Source organism: Lagenorhynchus albirostris, chromosome 3, assembly GCF_949774975.1.
Source record: "Lagenorhynchus albirostris chromosome 3, mLagAlb1.1, whole genome shotgun sequence".
Lineage (NCBI taxonomy): Eukaryota > Metazoa > Chordata > Mammalia > Artiodactyla > Delphinidae > Lagenorhynchus > Lagenorhynchus albirostris.
This window is the reverse complement of record NC_083097.1, coordinates 94944944-94963927: the sequence shown is the minus strand read 5'-3', so window position 1 is coordinate 94963927 and position 18984 is coordinate 94944944. Positions and strand designations below refer to the sequence as shown.

Here is an 18984-nt window from a genome sequence, read left to right as displayed (position 1 = left end):
GGTAAGGGGAAAAGGGGTAAATTAGGAATTTGGGGTAAACAGATACACACTGCTATATATAAAATAGATATAGAACAAGGACCTACTGTATAGCACAGGGAACTATATTCAGTATCTTATAATAACCTATAATGGAAAAGAATCTGAAAAAGAATAGATATGTATCTAACTGAATCACTTTGCTGTACACCTGAAACATTGTAAATCAACTATACTTAAATAAAAAAAGCAGAAAGAAAGAAAAAAATGCTATTCTATGTAATAGATATATACACATCGTTTAGATTCTGAGGCTTAGAATTCAACTGAGCAAGCCTCAAGAAGGTAAGCTAAAAGAACACCATGGAAGAAATAAATAAAAAGGCTTTTCACCTGACTCACTGAGAGTAAAGGGTAAGGAGTATGTGGGAAATGCTGATAGGGAAGGTTTGGCTTTCTTGCTTTTTTTGTGTGTTTGTTTGTTCTTGTTTTTAAATGACTCAACCAAAAGTTAAAGTAATTAGGAAACATTAGTTTATCTTTCTCTTAAAGATCCAGTAATAGAGAAACTCCTTATTTTATTTATTTTTAATTTTTTTTTTTCGCGGTACACGGGTCTCTCACTGTTGTGGCCTCTCCCACTGCGGAGCACAGGCTCTGGACACACAGGCTCAGCGGCCATGGCTCACGGGCGCAGCCACTCCGCGGCATGTGGGATCTTCCCGGACTGGGGCACGAACCCGTGTCCCCTGCATCGGCAGGCGGACTATCAATCACTGCGCCACCAGCGAAGCCTGAAACTCCTTATTTTAATCATCTATCAAAATGCGGTTTTGACTAAGCACCACCTGCATGTGTGCTCACAGAGCAACATTGGCTGAGATGCTATGAAAGATACAAAAAAAGTGCCAATATAACCCTGACTTCCAAGAGTTGGTAATCTAGCCACAATTTACATGGAATTACTGAACTCATTGCATGTATTTATTCCTCTGCCCCCCCCCAAAAAAATGTTTACTGTTTACCACTCTGAGAGAAGCACTGTCATAGTCTCTGAGAGTACTTAAAAAAGGACAGTCAAGATCCTGACACGCAACTTGCCCTCGACCTACTGGGGGAGATGATTAGGATCTATTAGGTCAAGAGCTTGAATGCAGGAGTGCACAGGATGCTGTGGAAGCATGAGAGATGGAGTCAGGGAAAACTTCATGGAGGAGGGGGCACTGAGTTGAGAAATATAAGAATCAACCTGTTGGGTAAAAGGTATGGCAGGATGTGCAAACTGCATGTGCAAGAGCCTGAAGGAGAGGAGAGGAAGATGAAAGTGTAGGAGAGGATAGAGATGGTGTTAGAGCATCCCTCCTACTCTGAGAAACTGTGAAAAGCCCCAAGAGGTTGGCAAAAGATGCACTGTTACAAAGACAGGGTGTGGAATTTGGACTTTATCTTCAAATGGGAAGCCACAGAGAGGTTTTAGAGGATAGTAACATGATCAGATTTTGCTTTGGAAAAATCCCTCTGGCCTCAGTGTGGAAGATGGATTGGAGGAGACAAGAGCGAAAGTGGTGAAACTAAGTGAGAGCTGTTGTGGTCAAGCTGTTGGTGATGCAAACTAGGGAGAATGAGGGGGATGGGAAGAAGTGGATGGATGTGGAGATAATAAGGAGGTGACTAACTGGATGGAGGAGTTGCTTTGACAGAACAGGATATCAAGAATAACTCTGGACTTCTCCTTATCTAAATAAAGACAAATGGAAATTTGCTTGCCTAGACAAGGGTTATCTTGAGATCTTCCAGCCACAGAAGTGCCAGAACTTGGTCTCCATGCCCAGATTCCTGTCACCTCCAACTTTCTAAATGACAGGTATCACCTCTGGGATCCGTGAGGGGGCCAAGGCTAGTCCCCATTCCTTCACTCCCCATCCCTCCTCAGCAGAAGGCTTGAGCTGCAGAGCCCCTGGCTTCCCAGTGTTCAAGAGGCTTGAGCTCCCCAATTTTTACTCCCCATTTTCCTTCTACTATATGCCAGTAAAGGCCAAACATACTTTTCCCCAAGACTTCAACTAACTAACCTGTCAGAGGAACAAAACACACTTACATGATACCCTTAATTTTGATAGAAAAAACATGGAACAACTTTCTGAGCTGAGTGGCTCACATAATTTTAAGGACATTCCATACAGATCTATGAGAAATAAAATGTTTACATATTACTTCGAGGATCATATTATGTTCACACATGATCCCAATTTTATACAACAAAAATTCACAGATGGGACCCCCAGGTCCTAATCCAATGACTCACAGCTAGAGAATATTTTTTGAAAAACCAACAAAACCTTACTGAAGTGAACTGGAGTAACTCACACAAGCGGCTAAAAGGATGCAGAACACTGCATCGCACACTCACGTTATGAGAGGAAAGGACAGAATGCAAGAGAGAAGACAGGGTCTGGAGGATGTAAGTTGCCAGTGAGTATCCAGGAGGGATCTAAAGCCAGGTAGCTCTCCGAGCACTTACTGGGCACATGGAATGATGCAGAGAAAGAACAGACAGGCCCCTGTGTGTTTAGGAAGGCGTAGGACATAATGATGGGAAGCCAGCGGGGCTAACTCCGAAACAGCAAAAATAGCAAAGTGCCAATGGGTCCTTGGAGGCCCGTCTAGGTACCTTTTGATCTCAACCCAGGGCCCCCATAATAGGAAATCAAATACATTGTAAGGGAAGATGCCTCACCTGTTTTTGGAAGAGGGTAACTAATATTAAATAAATCCTCCAGAAAAGAGAAGATGGGACCTGTGATGTTCAAAGCAAAGTCTGCATTTCCAGCTGCGATGGCTTCTTTCCGGGCCCAGATGCGTATCTAAACAGAAACAATTAAGCAGTGATTAGGAAAAGCAGTAGTGATTTTTGGAAAGTGGCAGCCTGCTTGCTCCAGTTCCCTGATGCTCTGAAGCCAAAGGCTTATCTTTTCAGAGGAAGCTGCATAATAAAACGTTTGAATGTGTCCACACAATGAGAAAAGCCCAGAAGGCTATTCACTAAGTTGAGAACAGTGGTTCCTCAGAAAGTGTGCTATTTCACTCTTTTGCAATAACATGTAAAATTTTGTAGTTCAAAAATAATCCTGGGAGAGACAAGGGGAAGATGGTGGAAGAGTATGAGGCGGAGATCACCTTCCTCCACACTGATACACCAGAAATACATCTACACGTGGAACAACTCCTACAGAATGCCTACTGAACGCTGGCAGAAGACCTCAGACCTTCCAAAAGGCAAGAAACCCCCCATGTACCCGGGTAGGGCAAAAGAAAAAAGAATAAACAGAGACAAAAGGATAGGGACGAGACCTGCACCAGTGGAAGGGAGGTGTGAAGGAGGAAAGGTTTCCACACACTAGGAAGCCCCTTCACTGGAGGAGACTGCAGGTGGCGGACGGGGGAGAGCTTCGGAGCCGCGGAGGAGAGCACAGCAACAGGGGTGCAGAGGGCAAAGCGGAGAAATTCCCGCACAGAGGAGCAGGGCCGACCGGCACTCACCAGCCCGAGAGGCTTGTCTGCTCACCCGCCGGGGCGGGCGGGGCTGGGAGCTGAGGCTTGGACTTCGGTCGGAGCGCAGGGAGAGGACTGGGGTTGGCGGCGTGAACACAGCCTGCAGGGGGTTAGTGCACCACGGCTGGCCGGGAGGGAGGGAGTCCAGGGGAAAAGTCTGGACCTGCCGAAGAGGCAAGAGACTTTTTCTTCCCTCTTTGTTTCCTGGTGCGTGAGGAGAGGGGATTAAGAGCACTGCTTAAAGGAGCTCCAGAGACTGGCGCAAGCCACGGCTAAAAGCGTGGACCCAGAGATGGGCATGAGACGCTAAGGCTGCTGCTGCCACCATCAAGAAGCCTGTGTGCGAGCACAGGTCACTGTCCACACCCTGCTTCCGGGGAGACTGTGCAGCCTGCCACTGCCAGGGTCCCGGGATCCAGGGAAAACTTCCCAGGAGAACGCACGGCACGCCTCAGGCTGGTGCAACGTCACGCCGGCCTCTGCCGCCGCAGGTCCGCCCCGCACTCCATGCCCCTACCTCCCCACGGCCTGAGTGAGCCAGAGCTCCTGAAGCAGCTGCTCCTTTAACCCCGTCCTGTCTGAGCGAAGAACAGACGCCCTCCTGCGACCTACATGCAGAGGCGGGGCGGGATCCAAAGCTGAGTCCCTGGGAGCTGTGAGAACAAAGAAGAGAAAGGGAAATCTCTCCCAGCAGCCTCAGGAGCAGCGGACTAAAGCTTCACAATCAACTTGATGTACGCTGCATCTGTGGAATACGTGCATAGACAACGAATCATCCCAAATTGAGGAGGTGGACTTTGAGAGCAAGATTTATGATTTATCCCCCTTTTCCTCTTTTTGTGAGTGTGTATGTGTATCCTTCTGTGTGAGATTTTGTCTGTATAGCTTTGCTTCCACCATTTGTCCTAGGGTTCTATCCGTCCGTTTTTTTTTTAATTTTTTTCTTAATAATTATTTTTTATTTTAATAAATTTATTATATTGTATCTTTATTTTATTTTACTTTATCTTCTTTCTTTATTTCTTTTTTCCTTCCTTCACTCCTTCCTTCCTTCCTTCCTCCCTCCCTCCCTTCCTCCTTTCTTTCTTTCTTTCTTTCTTTCTTTCTTTCTTTCTTTCTTTCTTTCTTTCTTTCTACTTCTACTAATTCTTTCTACTTTTTCTCCCTTTTATTCTGAGCCATGTGGATGAAAGGTTCTTTGTGCTACAGCCAGGAGTCAGTGCTGTGCCTCTGAGGTGGGAGAGCCAACTTCAGGACACTGGTCCACAAGAGACCTCCCAGCTCCACATAATATCAAACGGCGAAAATCTCCCAGAGATCTCCATCTCAACACTAGCAGCCAGCTTCACTCAACGACCAGCAAGCTACAGTGCTGGACACCCTATGCCAAATAACTAGCAAGACAGGAACACAACCCCACCCATTAGCAGAGAGGCTGCCTAAAATCATAATAAGTCCACAGACACCCCAAAACACACCATCGGACCTGGACCTGCCCACCAGAAAGACAAGATCCAGCCTCATCCACCAGAACACAGGCACCAGTCCCTCCACCAGGAAGCCTACACAACCCACTGAACCAACCTTAGCCACTGGGGACAGACACCAAAAACAACGGGAGCTACGAACCTGCAGCCTGCAAAAAGGAGACCCCAAACACAGTAAGATAAGCAAAATGAGAAGACAGAAAAACACACAGCAGATGAAGGAGCAAGATAAAAACCCACCAGACCTAACAAATGAAGAGGAAATAGGCAGTCTACCTGAAAAAGAATTCAGAATAATGATAGTAAAGATGATCCAAAATCGTGGAAATAGAATAGACAAAATGCAAGAAACATTTAACAAGGACCTAGAAGAACTAAAGATGAAATAAACAACAATGAACAACACAATAAATGAAATTAAAACTACTCTAGATGGGATCAATATCAGAATAACTGAGGCAGAAGAACGGATAAGTGACCTGGAAGATAAAATAGTGGAATAACTACTGCAGAGCAGAATAAAGAAAAAAGAACGAAAAAAACTGAGGACAGTCTCAGAGACCTCTGGGACAACATTAAACGCACCAACATTCGAATTATAGGGGTTCCAGAAGAAGAAGAGAAAAAGAAAGGGACTGAGAAAATATTTGAAGAGTTTATAGTTGAAAACTTCCCTAATATGGGAAAGAAAACTTCCCTAATATGGGAAAGAAAATCAAGTCCAGGAAGCACAGAGACTCCCATACAGGATAAATCCAAGGAGAAATACGCCAAGACACATATTATTCAAACCATCAAAAATTAAATACAAGGAAAACATATTAAAAGCAGCAAGGGAAAAACAATAAATAACACACAAGGGAATCCCCATAAGGTTAACAGCTGATCTTTCAGCAGAAACTCTGCAAGCCAGAAGGGACTGGCAGGACATATTTAAAGTGATGAAGGAGAAAAACCTGCAACCAAGATTACTCTAGCCAGCAAGGATCTCATTCAGATTTGATGGAGAAATTAAAACCTTTACAGACAAGAAAAAGCTGAGAGAGTTCAGCACCACCAAACCAGCTGTACAACAAATGCTAAAGGAACTTCTCTAGGCAAGAAACAAAAGACAAGTAAAAGACCTACAATAACGAACCCAAAACAATTAAGAAAATGGGAATAGGAACATATATATCAATATTTACCTTAAATGTAAGTTGACTAAATGCTCCCACCAAAAGACACAGATTGGCTGAATGGATACAAAAACAAGACCCATATATATGCTGTCTACAAGAGACCCACTTCAGACCTAGAGATACATACAGATTGAAAGTAAGGGGATGGAAAAAGCTATTCCATGCAAATGGAAACCAAAAGAAAGCTGGAGTAGCAATTATCATAACAGACAAACAAGACTTTAAAATAAAGACTATTACAAGAGACAAAGAAGTCCACTACATAATGATCAAGGGATCGATCCAAGAAGAACATATAACAATTGTAAATATTTATGCACCCAACATAGGAGCACCTCAACACAAAAGGCAAATGCTAACAGCCATAAAAGGGGAAATCGACAGTAACACAATCATAGTAGGGGACTTTAACACCCCACTTTCACCAATGAACAGATCATCCAAAATGAAAATAAATAAGGAAACACAAGCTTTAAATGATATATTAAATAAGATGGACTTAATTTATATTTATAGGACATTCCACCCCAAAACAACAGAATACACTTTCTTCTCAAGTGCTCATGGAACATTCTCCAGGGTAGATCATATCTTGGGTCACAAATCAAGCCTTGGTAAATTTAAGAAAATTGAAATTGTATCAAGTATCTTTTCCGACCACAATGCTATGAAATTAGATATCAATTACAGGAAAAGATCTGTAAAAAATACAAACACATGGAGGCTAAACAATACACTACTTAATAACGAAGTGATCACTGAAGAAATCAAAGAGGAAATCAAAAAATACCTAGAAACAAATGAAAATGGAGACACGATGACCCAAAATCTATGGGATGCAGCAAAAGCAGTTCTAAGAAGGAAGTTTATAGCAATACAACCCTACCTTAAGAAAGAGGAAACATCTCGAATAAACAACCTAACCTTGCACCTAAAGCAATTAGAGAAAGAAGAACAAAAAAACCCCAAAGTTAGCAGAAGGAAAGAACTCATAAAGATCAGATCAGAAATAAATGAAAAAGAAATGAAGGAAACAATAGCAAAGATCAATAAAACTAAAAGCTGGTTCTTTGAGAAGATAAACAAAATTGATAAACCATTAGTCAGACTCATCAAGAAAAAAAGGGAGAAGACTCAAATCAATAGAATTAGAAATGAAAAAGGAGAAGTAACAACTGACACTACAGAAATACAAAAGATCATGAGAGATTACTACAAACAACTCTATGCCAATAAAATGGACAACCTGGAAGAAATGGACAAATTCTTAGAAATGCACAACCTGCCAAGACTGAATCAGGAAGAAATAGAAAATATGAACAGACCAATCACAAGCACTGAAATTGAGACTGTGATGAAAAATCTTCCAACAAACAAAAGCCCATGACCAGATGGCTTCACAGGCAAATTCTATCAAACATTTAGAGAAGAGCTAAAACCTATCCTTCTCAAACTCTTCCAAAATATAGCAGAGGGAGGAACACTCCCAAACTCATTCTATGAGGCCACCATCACCTTGATACCAACACCAGACAAGGATGTCACAAAGAAAGAAAACTACAGGCCAATATCACTGATGAACATAGATGCAAAAATCCTCAACAAAATACTAACAAACAGAATCCAACAGCACATTAAAAGGATCATACACCATGATCAAGTGGGGTTTATTCCAGGAATGCAAGCATTCTTCAATATATGCAAATCAATCAATGTGATAAACCATATTAACAAATTGAAGGAGAAAAACCATATGATCATCTCAATAGATGCAGAAAAAGCTTTTGACAAAATTCAACACCAATTTATGATAAAAACCCTGCAGAAAGTAGGCATAGAGGGAACTTTCCTCAACATAATAAAGGCCATATATGACAAACCCACAGCCAACATCGTCCTCAATGGTGAAAAACTGAAAGCATTTCCACTAAGATCAGGAGTAAGACAAGGTTGCCCACTCTCACCACTCTTATTCAACATAGTTTTGGAAGTTTTAGCCACAGCAATCAAAGAAGAAAAGGAAATAAAAGGAATCCAAATCAGAAAAGAAGAAGGAAAGCTGTCACTGTTTGCAGATGACATGATACTATACATAGAGAATCCTAAAGATGCTACCAGAAAACTACTAGAGCTAATCAATTAATTTGGTAAAGTAGCAGGATACAAAATTAATGCACAGAAATCTCTGGCATTCCTATACACTAATGATGAAAAATCTGAAAGTGAAATCAAGAAAACACTCCCATTTACCACTGCAACAAAAAGAATAAAATATCTAGGAATAAACCTACCTAAGGAGACAAAAGACCTGTATGCAGAAAACTATAAGACACTGAGGAAAGAAATTAAAGATGATACAAATAGATGGAGAGATATACCATGTTCTTGGATTGGAAGAATCAACATTGTGAAAATGACTCTACGGCCCAAAGCAATCTACAGATTCAATGCCATCCCTATCAAACTACCACTGGCATTTTTCACAGAACTACAACAAAAAATGTCACAATTTGTATGGAAACACAAAAGGCCCTGAATAGCCAAAGCAATCTTGAGAACGAAAAACGGAGCTGGAGTAATCAGGCTCCCTGACTTCAGACTATACTACAAAGCTACAGTCATCAAGACAATATGGTACTGGCACAAAAACAGAAAAATAGATCAATGGAACAGGATAGAAAGCCCCACGATAAACCCACACACATATGGTCACCTTATCTTTGATAAAGGAGGCAGGAATGTACAGTGGAGAAAGGACAGCCTCTTCAATAAGTGGTGCTGGGAAAACTGGACAGGTACATGTAAAAGTATGAGATTAGATCACTCCCTAACACCATACACAAAAATAAGCTCAAAATGGATTAAAGACTTAAATGTAAGGCCAGAAACTATAAAACTCTTAGAGGAAAACATAGGCAGAACACTCTATGACATAATTCACAGCAAGATCCTTTTTTGACCCACCTCCTAGAGAAATGGAAATAAAAACAAAAATAAACAAATGGGACCTAATGAAACTTCAAAGCTTTTGCACAGCAAAGGAAACCATAAACAAGACCAAAAGACAACCCTCAGAATGGGAGAAAATATTTGCAAATGAAGCAACTGACAAAGGATTAATCTCCAAAATTTATAAGCAGCTCATGCAGCTTAATAACAAAAAAACAAACAACCCAATGCAACAATGGGCAGAAGACCTAAATAGATATTTCTCCAAAGAAGATAGACAGACTGCCAACAAACACATGAAAGAATGCTCAATATCACTAATCATTAGAGAAATGCAAATCGAAACTACAATGAGATATCATCTCATACCAGTCAGAATGGCCATCATCAAAAAATCTAGAAACAATAAATGCTGGAGAGGATGTGGAGAAAAGGGAACACTCTTGCACTGCTAGTGGGAATGTGAATTGGTACAGCCACTATGGAGAACAGTATGGAGGTTCCTTAAAAAACTAGAAATAGAACTACCATATGACCCAGCAATCCCACTACTGGGCATATACCCTGAGAAAACCATAATTCAAAAAGAGTCATTACCAAAATGTTCATTACAGCTCTATTTACAATAGCCCGGAGATGGAAACAACCTAAGTGTCCATCATCAGATGAATGGATAAAGAAGATGTGGCACATATATACAATGGAATATTACTCAGCCATAAAAAGAAACGAAACTGAGCTATTTGTGATGAGGTGGATAGACCTAGAGTCTGTCATACAGAGTGAAGTAAGTCAGAAAGAGAAAGACAAATACCGTATGCTAACACATATATATGGAATTTAAGAAAAAAAATGTCATGAAGAACCTAGGGGTAAGACAGGAATAAAGATACAGATCTACTAGAGAATGGACTTGAGGATATGGGGAGGGGGAATGGTAAGCTGTGAGAAAGTGAGAGAGTGGCATGGACGTATATACACTACCAAACGTAAGGTAGATAGCTAGTGGGAAGCAGCCGCATAGCACAGGGAGATCAGCTCGGTTGTTTGTGACCGCCTGGAGGGGTGGGATAGGGAGGGTGGGAGGGAGGGAGACACAAGAGGGAAGAGATATGGAAACATATGTATATGTATAACTGATTCACTTTGTTATAAAGCAGAAACTAACACACCATTGTAAAGCAATTATACTCCAATAAAGATGTAAAAAAAAATAATAATCCTGGGAATGGTATCTACCCCCACAGAAAATGTCTATTCTATGCTGGAATAGACAAAGGGTCCCTTGGATCCTTGCTTCCCTTTTCAGGACATATTTCCAACGATCCAAACCAGAATTGGGCAGTTAATAGGGGTTAAACAGTATAGAACATATTAAGCAAATTTGAATCATGCAAATTTAAAATGGTTTGTTAAAGAACACATTAATAGTCCCATCTTATTCTCCAAATTTGAAATAAGGTTAATTTCCTTAATTTTAAAAAGTGCATCAAAAGTCTTATGACTTTATAGTTGTTGAAACAAGTGAATTATATTCTCTGTTTATGACACTTCCTCATTAGTACCTGAAAAGAAATCCCTGCCGTGTTTTGTTATTTTAACACAACCGTGCTGTCGTTTGGGCATCTGAACTTGTCTGTGTGACTTTGGTGACTAATGTGATGTTGTTTTAACATTCATTGGTATTTTAATATGAAGTCATGGTATCCCCAATACCACCTGAGCACCTTTAAATAGAGTTGTTAGTGTTAGCTAAAAAACACATATGAAACTTATAACCCTAGAATGAAAGTTAGCGAGGAGGGAATTAGATAATTATACTGACGTGAATACAGTTAATTTGAGAAAGAGCTCTCTGCAAAACAGTAAAGAAAATGCAAAGAAAACGAAAAGCAACACAACAATATCTTCAGATTGCTGCCCTCCACGACCACGTTTATCTGACTTGGCTTTTACTTCTGCTGGAGAATTTGTCTTGAATCAAGTGACTTTTGAATTACCTGAGTGCTTCAGGAACGCTCCCCTTTCGCAAAATGCAGCCACCTGTTTTGGAAGCCTCCTGCCTGGAGCCCTTCCTTCCTTGCAGCCTCCTCCCCACCAGGCCCCATTATCCTGCGAAAGAGGGGCCCAGGACTCCGCCCTGCCCCTAACGCTACCGCTACCCGTACCTGCCCCTTCTCAAGCTCTCACCTCCACGGCAAGGCCAGGAAGACATCTAAACCAGAGCCCACGCTACTGAGTGGAAATAACAGTCGCCTTTCCCCACGTTCAGGATAATGTGTGCAAATTAACTGTAGTCTTGGGAGGAAAAAAGGCAGTTATGGGAGGAAAAAAGGCAGTTAACAACTAATGTTTGCATGTAAATTTCCAGGTTACAAAGCTCCTCCCGTAAACAACCACTCTTTAAGCCAAAAGGGAGGCAAACGATGATTCCGAGCTGTGGGGGAAGAGGCAGGGCAGCTAGGATCACAGACAGGTGCAGAACGTTTTGGGAACGCAGCCATAAGGTTCCTTCAAAGTCACACCTAGCCCACCAGTGTGTCCTTGTGGCCCTCCTTAGACACAGCAGACCTCAACAGCTAAGAGCAGAATATCTTTACACATGTCCACGTGTGATAAATTCTACTCAAAATATGTGATTTCCAACCTTAGTTATCCGTGTCTTATGTTTATCCTCATGCCACATTTTCATTTCATTTCATTTCACCGCATTTTCAACTTCACTAAATTTTTATCTCTTACTTAATGAGTCATCTTTGTAGAGTCTGGATGCTATTCCAAGAGTACAGTCTGGTTCCCTGTAGAGTCTATGATGGACTCCTTCACTTCCCAGAGCTGAGCCAGAGCCAAGTGCAACATTCCACTGATAAACTCATCCCAAATTTCAAGTTTCTGGCTAAGACCATGACTTTCTTAGGCATGTTCCATTTCCTCTTTGCTTTCTGTGGCAGCTGGCTTTCTTTCCAGGGTGATCTTTCATGGAGAAACAGGTATGATCCTTTATAAGAATTATTCACTGTGCAGCAGCATTGAGAGCAACAAGCCACTGGAGATGAGGATGCTGACAGTCACCTTGGGTCACGCGTGAGCTCCGGGCCCACTCCTTCATGCCAGGTACAAACCATGGGCTTCCACCTCATGCCTGAGTAGATTTATCAATATATGCCATGAACATCTGACTTGGCTCATGTTGTATCTGTGAATATGAAGCATCTACCAATGATTGTTCAATAAGGGAAATCAGGCTGGATCCAACAGCTGAGGAAAATGAGTTGTTGTTTGCATCTAACACGGTATTATTAATTCATCCTTAGGAGGAGGGGCTTTGAACGATTCTCCCCCCGGTGACAGACTTGGCTCACCCACAGCTTCCTTGCCTCCACAAGTCAATGGCACAAGCCTGGAAGTTCACGGGCCCAGGAGAGAGCCTCCACCTGCTGTAGGGCCTGACTCTCCTCAGCCCGGTGAAGTCGATCTGACTAGGAAGAACTGGGCCTGAGGCACTGGCCCTACTTACCTCCACACTCTAGCGTAGGGAGTGAACCAGTCTATAAAGTACTGCTACAATAACCTTGATATTTCTCTAAAGGATTATTATGTAAAGAGAGTATAATTGGGTGAAAAACTGGGTGTTTCAGGACAGAGCACCTATTTACACAACTCTAGGGAAGTGTTCATGCCCCGGAGGTGAGGAACCCGGCGGACCTGCTCCTTGATAGGGATGACGCTTAACCTGCCTGCAGCATTTCAGCCAGAGCAGCTGTCCCAGCTGGTGTCAGTTTGGGTTGTTTGGTGTCTGTGTCATAGTGGCTGCTAGACATTTTGGGCAGCACCCTGGCTTCAAGGCTGCAGTAGCATGTAGGCGAAGCCAACAACAGGTAAACCTGAGCTTCCAGATGCTAGTGTGCCCGCTTTCCCTGTTCTCTCCTGTACTCTGAAAGGCAGCGAAAGCCCGGGAAGTTGGGGGGCTCAGAACCTGCCTCGAGTGGGCTTAATGAGCAGCCTTTCCATAGAAACCCGTCCGCAGAACCGCAGTGGGAACCGTTGCATCCCGTTCTGCAACTCCGTGCTGAGAGTGGTAACAGGGCTTGGGGGAGATCAGAGGGAGAACCAGGAGGGGCGGTGGGGTCTGTAGGCATAGCCCCGATGCAGGAGTGCCTGAGCAGCCCGCGGCCAGTACAAATGTCCCCTTACCTGGAGGGTCTCCGTCACTCACCTCCTTGCCCCTTTCAGTCCTGCTGACATGCTCGTAGTCACAGATAGCAAAGGCGGCTAGATAAGTGGGCATATGGGGCGTGGTGTGAAAGGTAGTAACAGTCCACTTGCTTCCATTCACGTCTTCTTTCTCAGACTGACCTAGAGAAATTGATTTTAGTCCAAATCACTGTAAATAAGCAATAATAAGCACAATTATCTACCTTTGAAATAATTCATCAAGTCGACTGTCACTCAGCTATTTCTTCCCAACTCCTCCCCAGAGTGCAGCAGTTTGGACTTGTCTACCCCCAAGCTATCAAAAACATATTAGGAAGGCCTAAGGACAGTATCTCGGTCCTGAATTAGCACCTTGAATGACACGGTCTGGATGGAGGGCAAATCTACGGGCACTGTAAACTAGACCCATGAGCTACCTCCTCTCTTTCCCATCCACGACTGTTTCCTAGTCCAGCCCATCTCTCTCAGCCCTTAATCTAGAGTTTCCCAGGCCCATAGTAGGTCAACAAGGTACAATTCTGCCATTCTCAGGTTTCAGGCAGGTCTTCAGTGGAGTCACACTGTGGGTTTTAAACCTGAAATCACAAACTCAAATGCCTGTGAGGGCCGGGTACTTGATGTGAAAAGGCTGGTTTACACTAACAGCGAGTGGTGGGGACCACGGCAGGCAGGGGCATGGGCTTGGTCTGAAGGAGGTAGCCCCTTCTCAGCGGCAACTATCACTGGCACCTTGGAAGTGCAGGGTTTCAAAAAAAACCCTTTTGTTCTGAGTTTCAAAAAAAAAAGTAAGAATTTTTATTTTTATGAGGAATCTCTGAATTAAAAGAAATTGGATGCCAATTCAATCAAAAGAAAAAACTACTGTGAGCCAAAACAAAACAAAAAAACCAAACCAAACCAAACCCACATCTATGTACCAGATTCAGACCAAGTTCACTAGCTTGTTATCACTAATGATCAATAGTTGAAGCCCAAATTAACGGGCAGGCAGGCTGCCAATGTATGAGAACAGTGTAGTGTCCTCAGCTCCTAATACAAACAGAATCAGGATTTACCATCACCAAGATGTGGGTGCTGATGCATATCCCATGTGACTGCCCCCCCGGTTATAATATACTACAATCATAACACACTCTCAACACATTGACCAGAAAATCTACTGATATAAAATCTATTACAGAGTTAAATATATATACACATATATAATTCATATAAAAACATATAGATACAAATATATAATTAAACATATAATTATATAATATATAACATTATATATACATATGTATATGTGTATGTATAATTATATTATATATATATATATACACATATACATATATGTACATGTATACATATACAACAATAGGAAACATTACTTACCTAGCTTTGGCATGTTGGAAAGGGCCACATAACTTGGATGATGAATAACTGTAATATTAAAAGTTGCCTTCAGAGCTGGCTCATCAAAACAAGGGAAAACATTCCTGGCAAATGTTGGTTCCATCTGAGATGCTAAGAGGGCCCTGAAATACATTTTTGGGAAAAATCTATTTTTATTTCAAACCAGAGGAAGCAAAAAAATATATATATTGAGGGATTATGGCTTATAATTATCTTCAGGAAGGAGCTGTAATGTTTTCCCCTCATCTTCCTCACTGCCCTCCCCATAATACAAACACACTCCAGTCCTCACTGTCCCTGAGAATCCCTGTAAGACCTAAAATACAAAAGAACTCTTTAATTTTCAACTGCAAAATAACATTTACTTCATTACATCATATGCCTTTAAAACCGTTTACAAACAAAACAGGAACAAATATAACAAACATGCAATGCCAGGCTTTTGAGAACCAAGGATTTTTTAAAACTAGGATTACTTCTTTGGGGATGGGCTATTGCTTTCATCCTCCATCAAAGTGCAAGTCAAAAGAAGAATGTATGTTTTTATCTTTTTCTCACATGTTCCTCTTTTTCCTGGTTGAAAACTTTAGAAAGTTTTGCATATCCTTGGGGCTAAACAATATGGACACATCCCAACTGAACAAAACAATTTTCATTTACATGTGGATGGATTTATTGAATCCCTACTGCTCCTTCCTCCATCTCCAAGGAAAAATACAAAAGGTGACACGATCCCACAATGCACTGGTGATTTATAGGGAAAAGCTTAGGGACAAGAGTACCCTGAGCAAACAAGATTTCCAGATTCATCCTCTGTAAACACTGCCTGAGTCTGACAAGAGCATGGGTCCTATCAAACAACTTTCTCCTCCAAAGAAACCTGCAGTCTCATTATCCCATTTTCCAAGACTCTGTGACCTGGGAACTGCGTTTAGATGACAATTGTGGATAAATTCCTTTTTTTCTCCGAAGGTGCTGAGACTTAATGTCTCTCATGCATTTACCCCAGCTCAGGCCCAGTCCTTAGATAAATAAAAGGAGAATTCAACAGAGATATCTTGAGAGCACTGTCTATCCATTATTCACCTCTGTAAATCCCTCCTCCACCATGATAAGGGCCCTGCTCACATAAAACTTCACACAGCTTTAGGAAGAGCACACACAACAGGAGGCATGTTCAAAAGCTTTTCACAGTCAGCTAGTTTGATGTGCTCAAAACCTCACTGTGACAAAACCGTAATTTTCAACGAGCGTATTTTGTTTTATTGGCTTTTCCCTACTTTATTCTACTCTTGCTTTCTTGGCCGAAAGGGGGCTTGTGGGCTCTGACAAGCAGCCACTTTGGCTGCAAGACTCTGCTCCATCTACCGCTGGCTGAGCAACCCTGAACTAGTCACGTAGTCTTGCTGAGCCCATTTCCCCATCTAGAAAAAAATGACACTAGCCATGTTTCATCGCTGGATGAGCTTTTATATTATTAGTAACTACATTTAGCAATAAGTGACCTGTGAATTCACCTATATTCCTTCCAATCTCACAGATTATTCTTGATATAGATGAACTACAGAAGAATTCAAGGAAGAATAAGTTACAGAGTAAGGGTGGAGGGTTGGAAATTACAAATGCATTTAAAAAGGTTCCATCACTTTGCTGTACAGCAGAAATTAAACACAACATTGTAAAAAAAAAAAAGTTTCCAGAGATCACAGGTGGCCACAAGCTGAATATGAACCACATTTGTCTCCCCAATTGATTTTAAACTATGGGAAATTAGGGGTTATGTATTTTTTCTTCTGTATCATTTAAAATACTTGGCTAAAATATGGGTTCATGGCAAATAAGTATTTTCTCAGCCGTGGAGGCACTATAAAGTAAAGGAAGCTTGATGTTAGTATATACAGAAGAACATGAAGTATTTTGCAGTTTGCCACCTTGGCATTTGTTCGTTTTGTAGTATTGGTTGGTATCTTTTAAAGGGATGGGATAAAGTACAGAAGATTCAAGCAATTGACAATACAGTGAAAAGAAAGATGAGCAGGGAACTCAGCAACCTGAGTAGTTGCTCAGGATCTGCAGTGTAAACATAGTGGTGTAACTTTGGGAAAGTTGCTTAAACTCTTTGGACATCCATTTCTATAAAATGCAGGATGGGACTAGATGATCTCTAAGTCCACTTAGAGCTCTAAAACTGATTCCAACAGAGATAAAGGCTCCAACAGGATGGAGAAAAGAGCCCTTGAGGTGGCCATGACTGAGTCATCTAGGATGAAGAGAAATAGTCCCCTTGGGAGTTTTCATACCTGGCCTTCAGCAGATCTGTGAGCCTCCTGAAATCGCAGGGACACTTTGTACAAATGGTGATCTGTTAGCATGAAAAGTGCAATGTAAAGTGAAAAAGTGCATTCAAGTATATAATACATGCTTATATATTTGGAAAGCCAACACATGCCTGTTGTTTTTGTAATGGAAACTATAGAAAGTACAGCTTGATGACATCTCTGCTGCCATAACTCCCCAAAGCATGTGACTCTCAAGGAGGTGGCAAGGTGGGGAGGAGGGAGAAAATCAGCCTCTTCGAGGAGGTGGGAAACTTTCATGCTCACCAAAGGTGCAGGTTTAAAAAGGCGAGGAGACACCAGCTTAGGGAGTCACTGCTTTAGCAAATGAAGCAACAAGCAAGTCCTTCCAATTCCATGATTAAGGTCTCCAGAGAAGTGAAATGAAAGAAACACTTGGCTTTTACTCAACTATTTCCCTCCCTGGTGTTATACAAGCAAACAAAAAGGGAAAAATCCCTACAACACACAGCCTTTCTGGCTCTCAATCTTAACTCCAAAGGTCAGGGCCAGCCGGCAGCACACACAATCTGGTTATGCCACATCTGGACCCAAGGCTGATATTTATTTCCCTTCTCTCTCTGCTTTGGACTCAAGCAACCCTGTAAGGATATCCTTCCTCCCTTCAAACCTCACAGAAACATGTTATTATGGTGCCTATGAAGTCTGGGTTTAGAGTGGTCAGCCGGTGAGGGAGTTCATTTGGGAGAATTTGTCTCCTAGTGGCTCGCTATTGCAAAGCCACTTTCCTGCCCTCTTGTACAGCAAGAGAATGGTGGGCTCACCACTTTCTTATGCTGGAAAAGGTCTTAGCAGGCAAGACACGTGATGCCCTTGGGGATCCATCTACTACCACATAAAAAATATTCATTCAGTACAGTATTTCATTCCAAATTATTTTATGAACTCCATACGCCTACAGCTCTAGTTAAGAAGTGCTAAATAACATAGCTGGTCAAGGATTAAGTAAGACTCTTTAGAGAGTTGTCTGCCCTGATTTTTTTTTTAACACAGTAACAACACTCAGATATCAAAATGTTTAGTAAAGACGGACGTTACACCACTGGATTGGCCCGTGAATCATGTTTGTTTATTACTTGTGTAATATGATCTTAAAACTGAAGTTTCCACCAGACGACAAAACATAATAGATGTAAAATTCCAAACAAAGGTGCCAGACCATGTTATGAAGATTTTGAAAGTAAATGGCCTCAAGAACCTTCAAGCCACTCTTGGGTTTCTCAGCTACATCGAGGACATAGAAGAAGGGTCAGAGAACGTAGATAAAAGAGATCAGAGGAGAGATTCCTTGGTGGGGAGGGACATTATGTTGCCATGTCCTCCTGCACCCAGGGAGTTGGGAGGAGGTGCAACCCTCTAAACCTGAGACAGGGGGAGAAAATCCCTCACAGAGCAGTGGAAGTGTTTCCTAAGGCTGAGGGACTTAGAGGCTGTACCCAATTCACTCCTGAGAAAGCTGAAATTGACACTGGCTGGAGTTGGACTCCTATCAGGTGGGAATCTATACTGACTGTTTTGGAGCCAGAACCAGGAGAGTGCTGCTGCCTTGGGACCCACATCAGTCCGAGGCAAGGGACGTATGAGTGTTCCTTGGAAAAGCCGTGGGCCCTGAGACAGAATCTTAGATTCTGTCCAATAGAGCCACCTGGAGGAGCTTGGAGATGCACTACTGTGTGTCTAGGGGCCGAGGAAGGAGTTACAAGTGACAATCAGAACAGAGAAATAAGAGAAGCAACCTTCAGGGACAAGAGAATTGTAGGAGAAAGAGAAACAGTGAGAAAGCTCTGAGGAGTCCAAGAAAATGACATCTCAAGGGAAAAAGGCATCTGCTAGACCACAGTGAGACTAAGCAATGAGAGTACTGGT

General features: G+C 42.1%; 2 protein-coding genes across 2 annotated transcripts in view; both read right to left on the bottom strand.

Annotated features, from left to right (window-relative positions):
* LVRN (laeverin) overlaps positions 1-18984 on the bottom strand; it is an 88325-nt gene that overhangs the window by 45987 nt on the left and 23354 nt on the right. The window contains exons 2-4 of the mRNA XM_060143442.1: positions 14741-14883; positions 13365-13504; positions 2717-2843 (exon numbers count right to left, since the gene is read on the bottom strand). Of these exons, the coding sequence (XP_059999425.1) occupies positions 2717-2843; positions 13365-13504; positions 14741-14883 (410 nt within the window). The remainder of the gene's footprint in view (positions 1-2716; positions 2844-13364; positions 13505-14740; positions 14884-18984) is intronic.
* Positions 14833-18984, bottom strand: part of AP3S1 (adaptor related protein complex 3 subunit sigma 1) — a 181746-nt gene continuing 177594 nt past the window's right edge. Inside the window, exon 7 of the mRNA XM_060143437.1 lies at positions 14833-14883. The gene's annotated coding sequence lies outside the window, so the exon portion shown is untranslated. The remainder of the gene's footprint in view (positions 14884-18984) is intronic.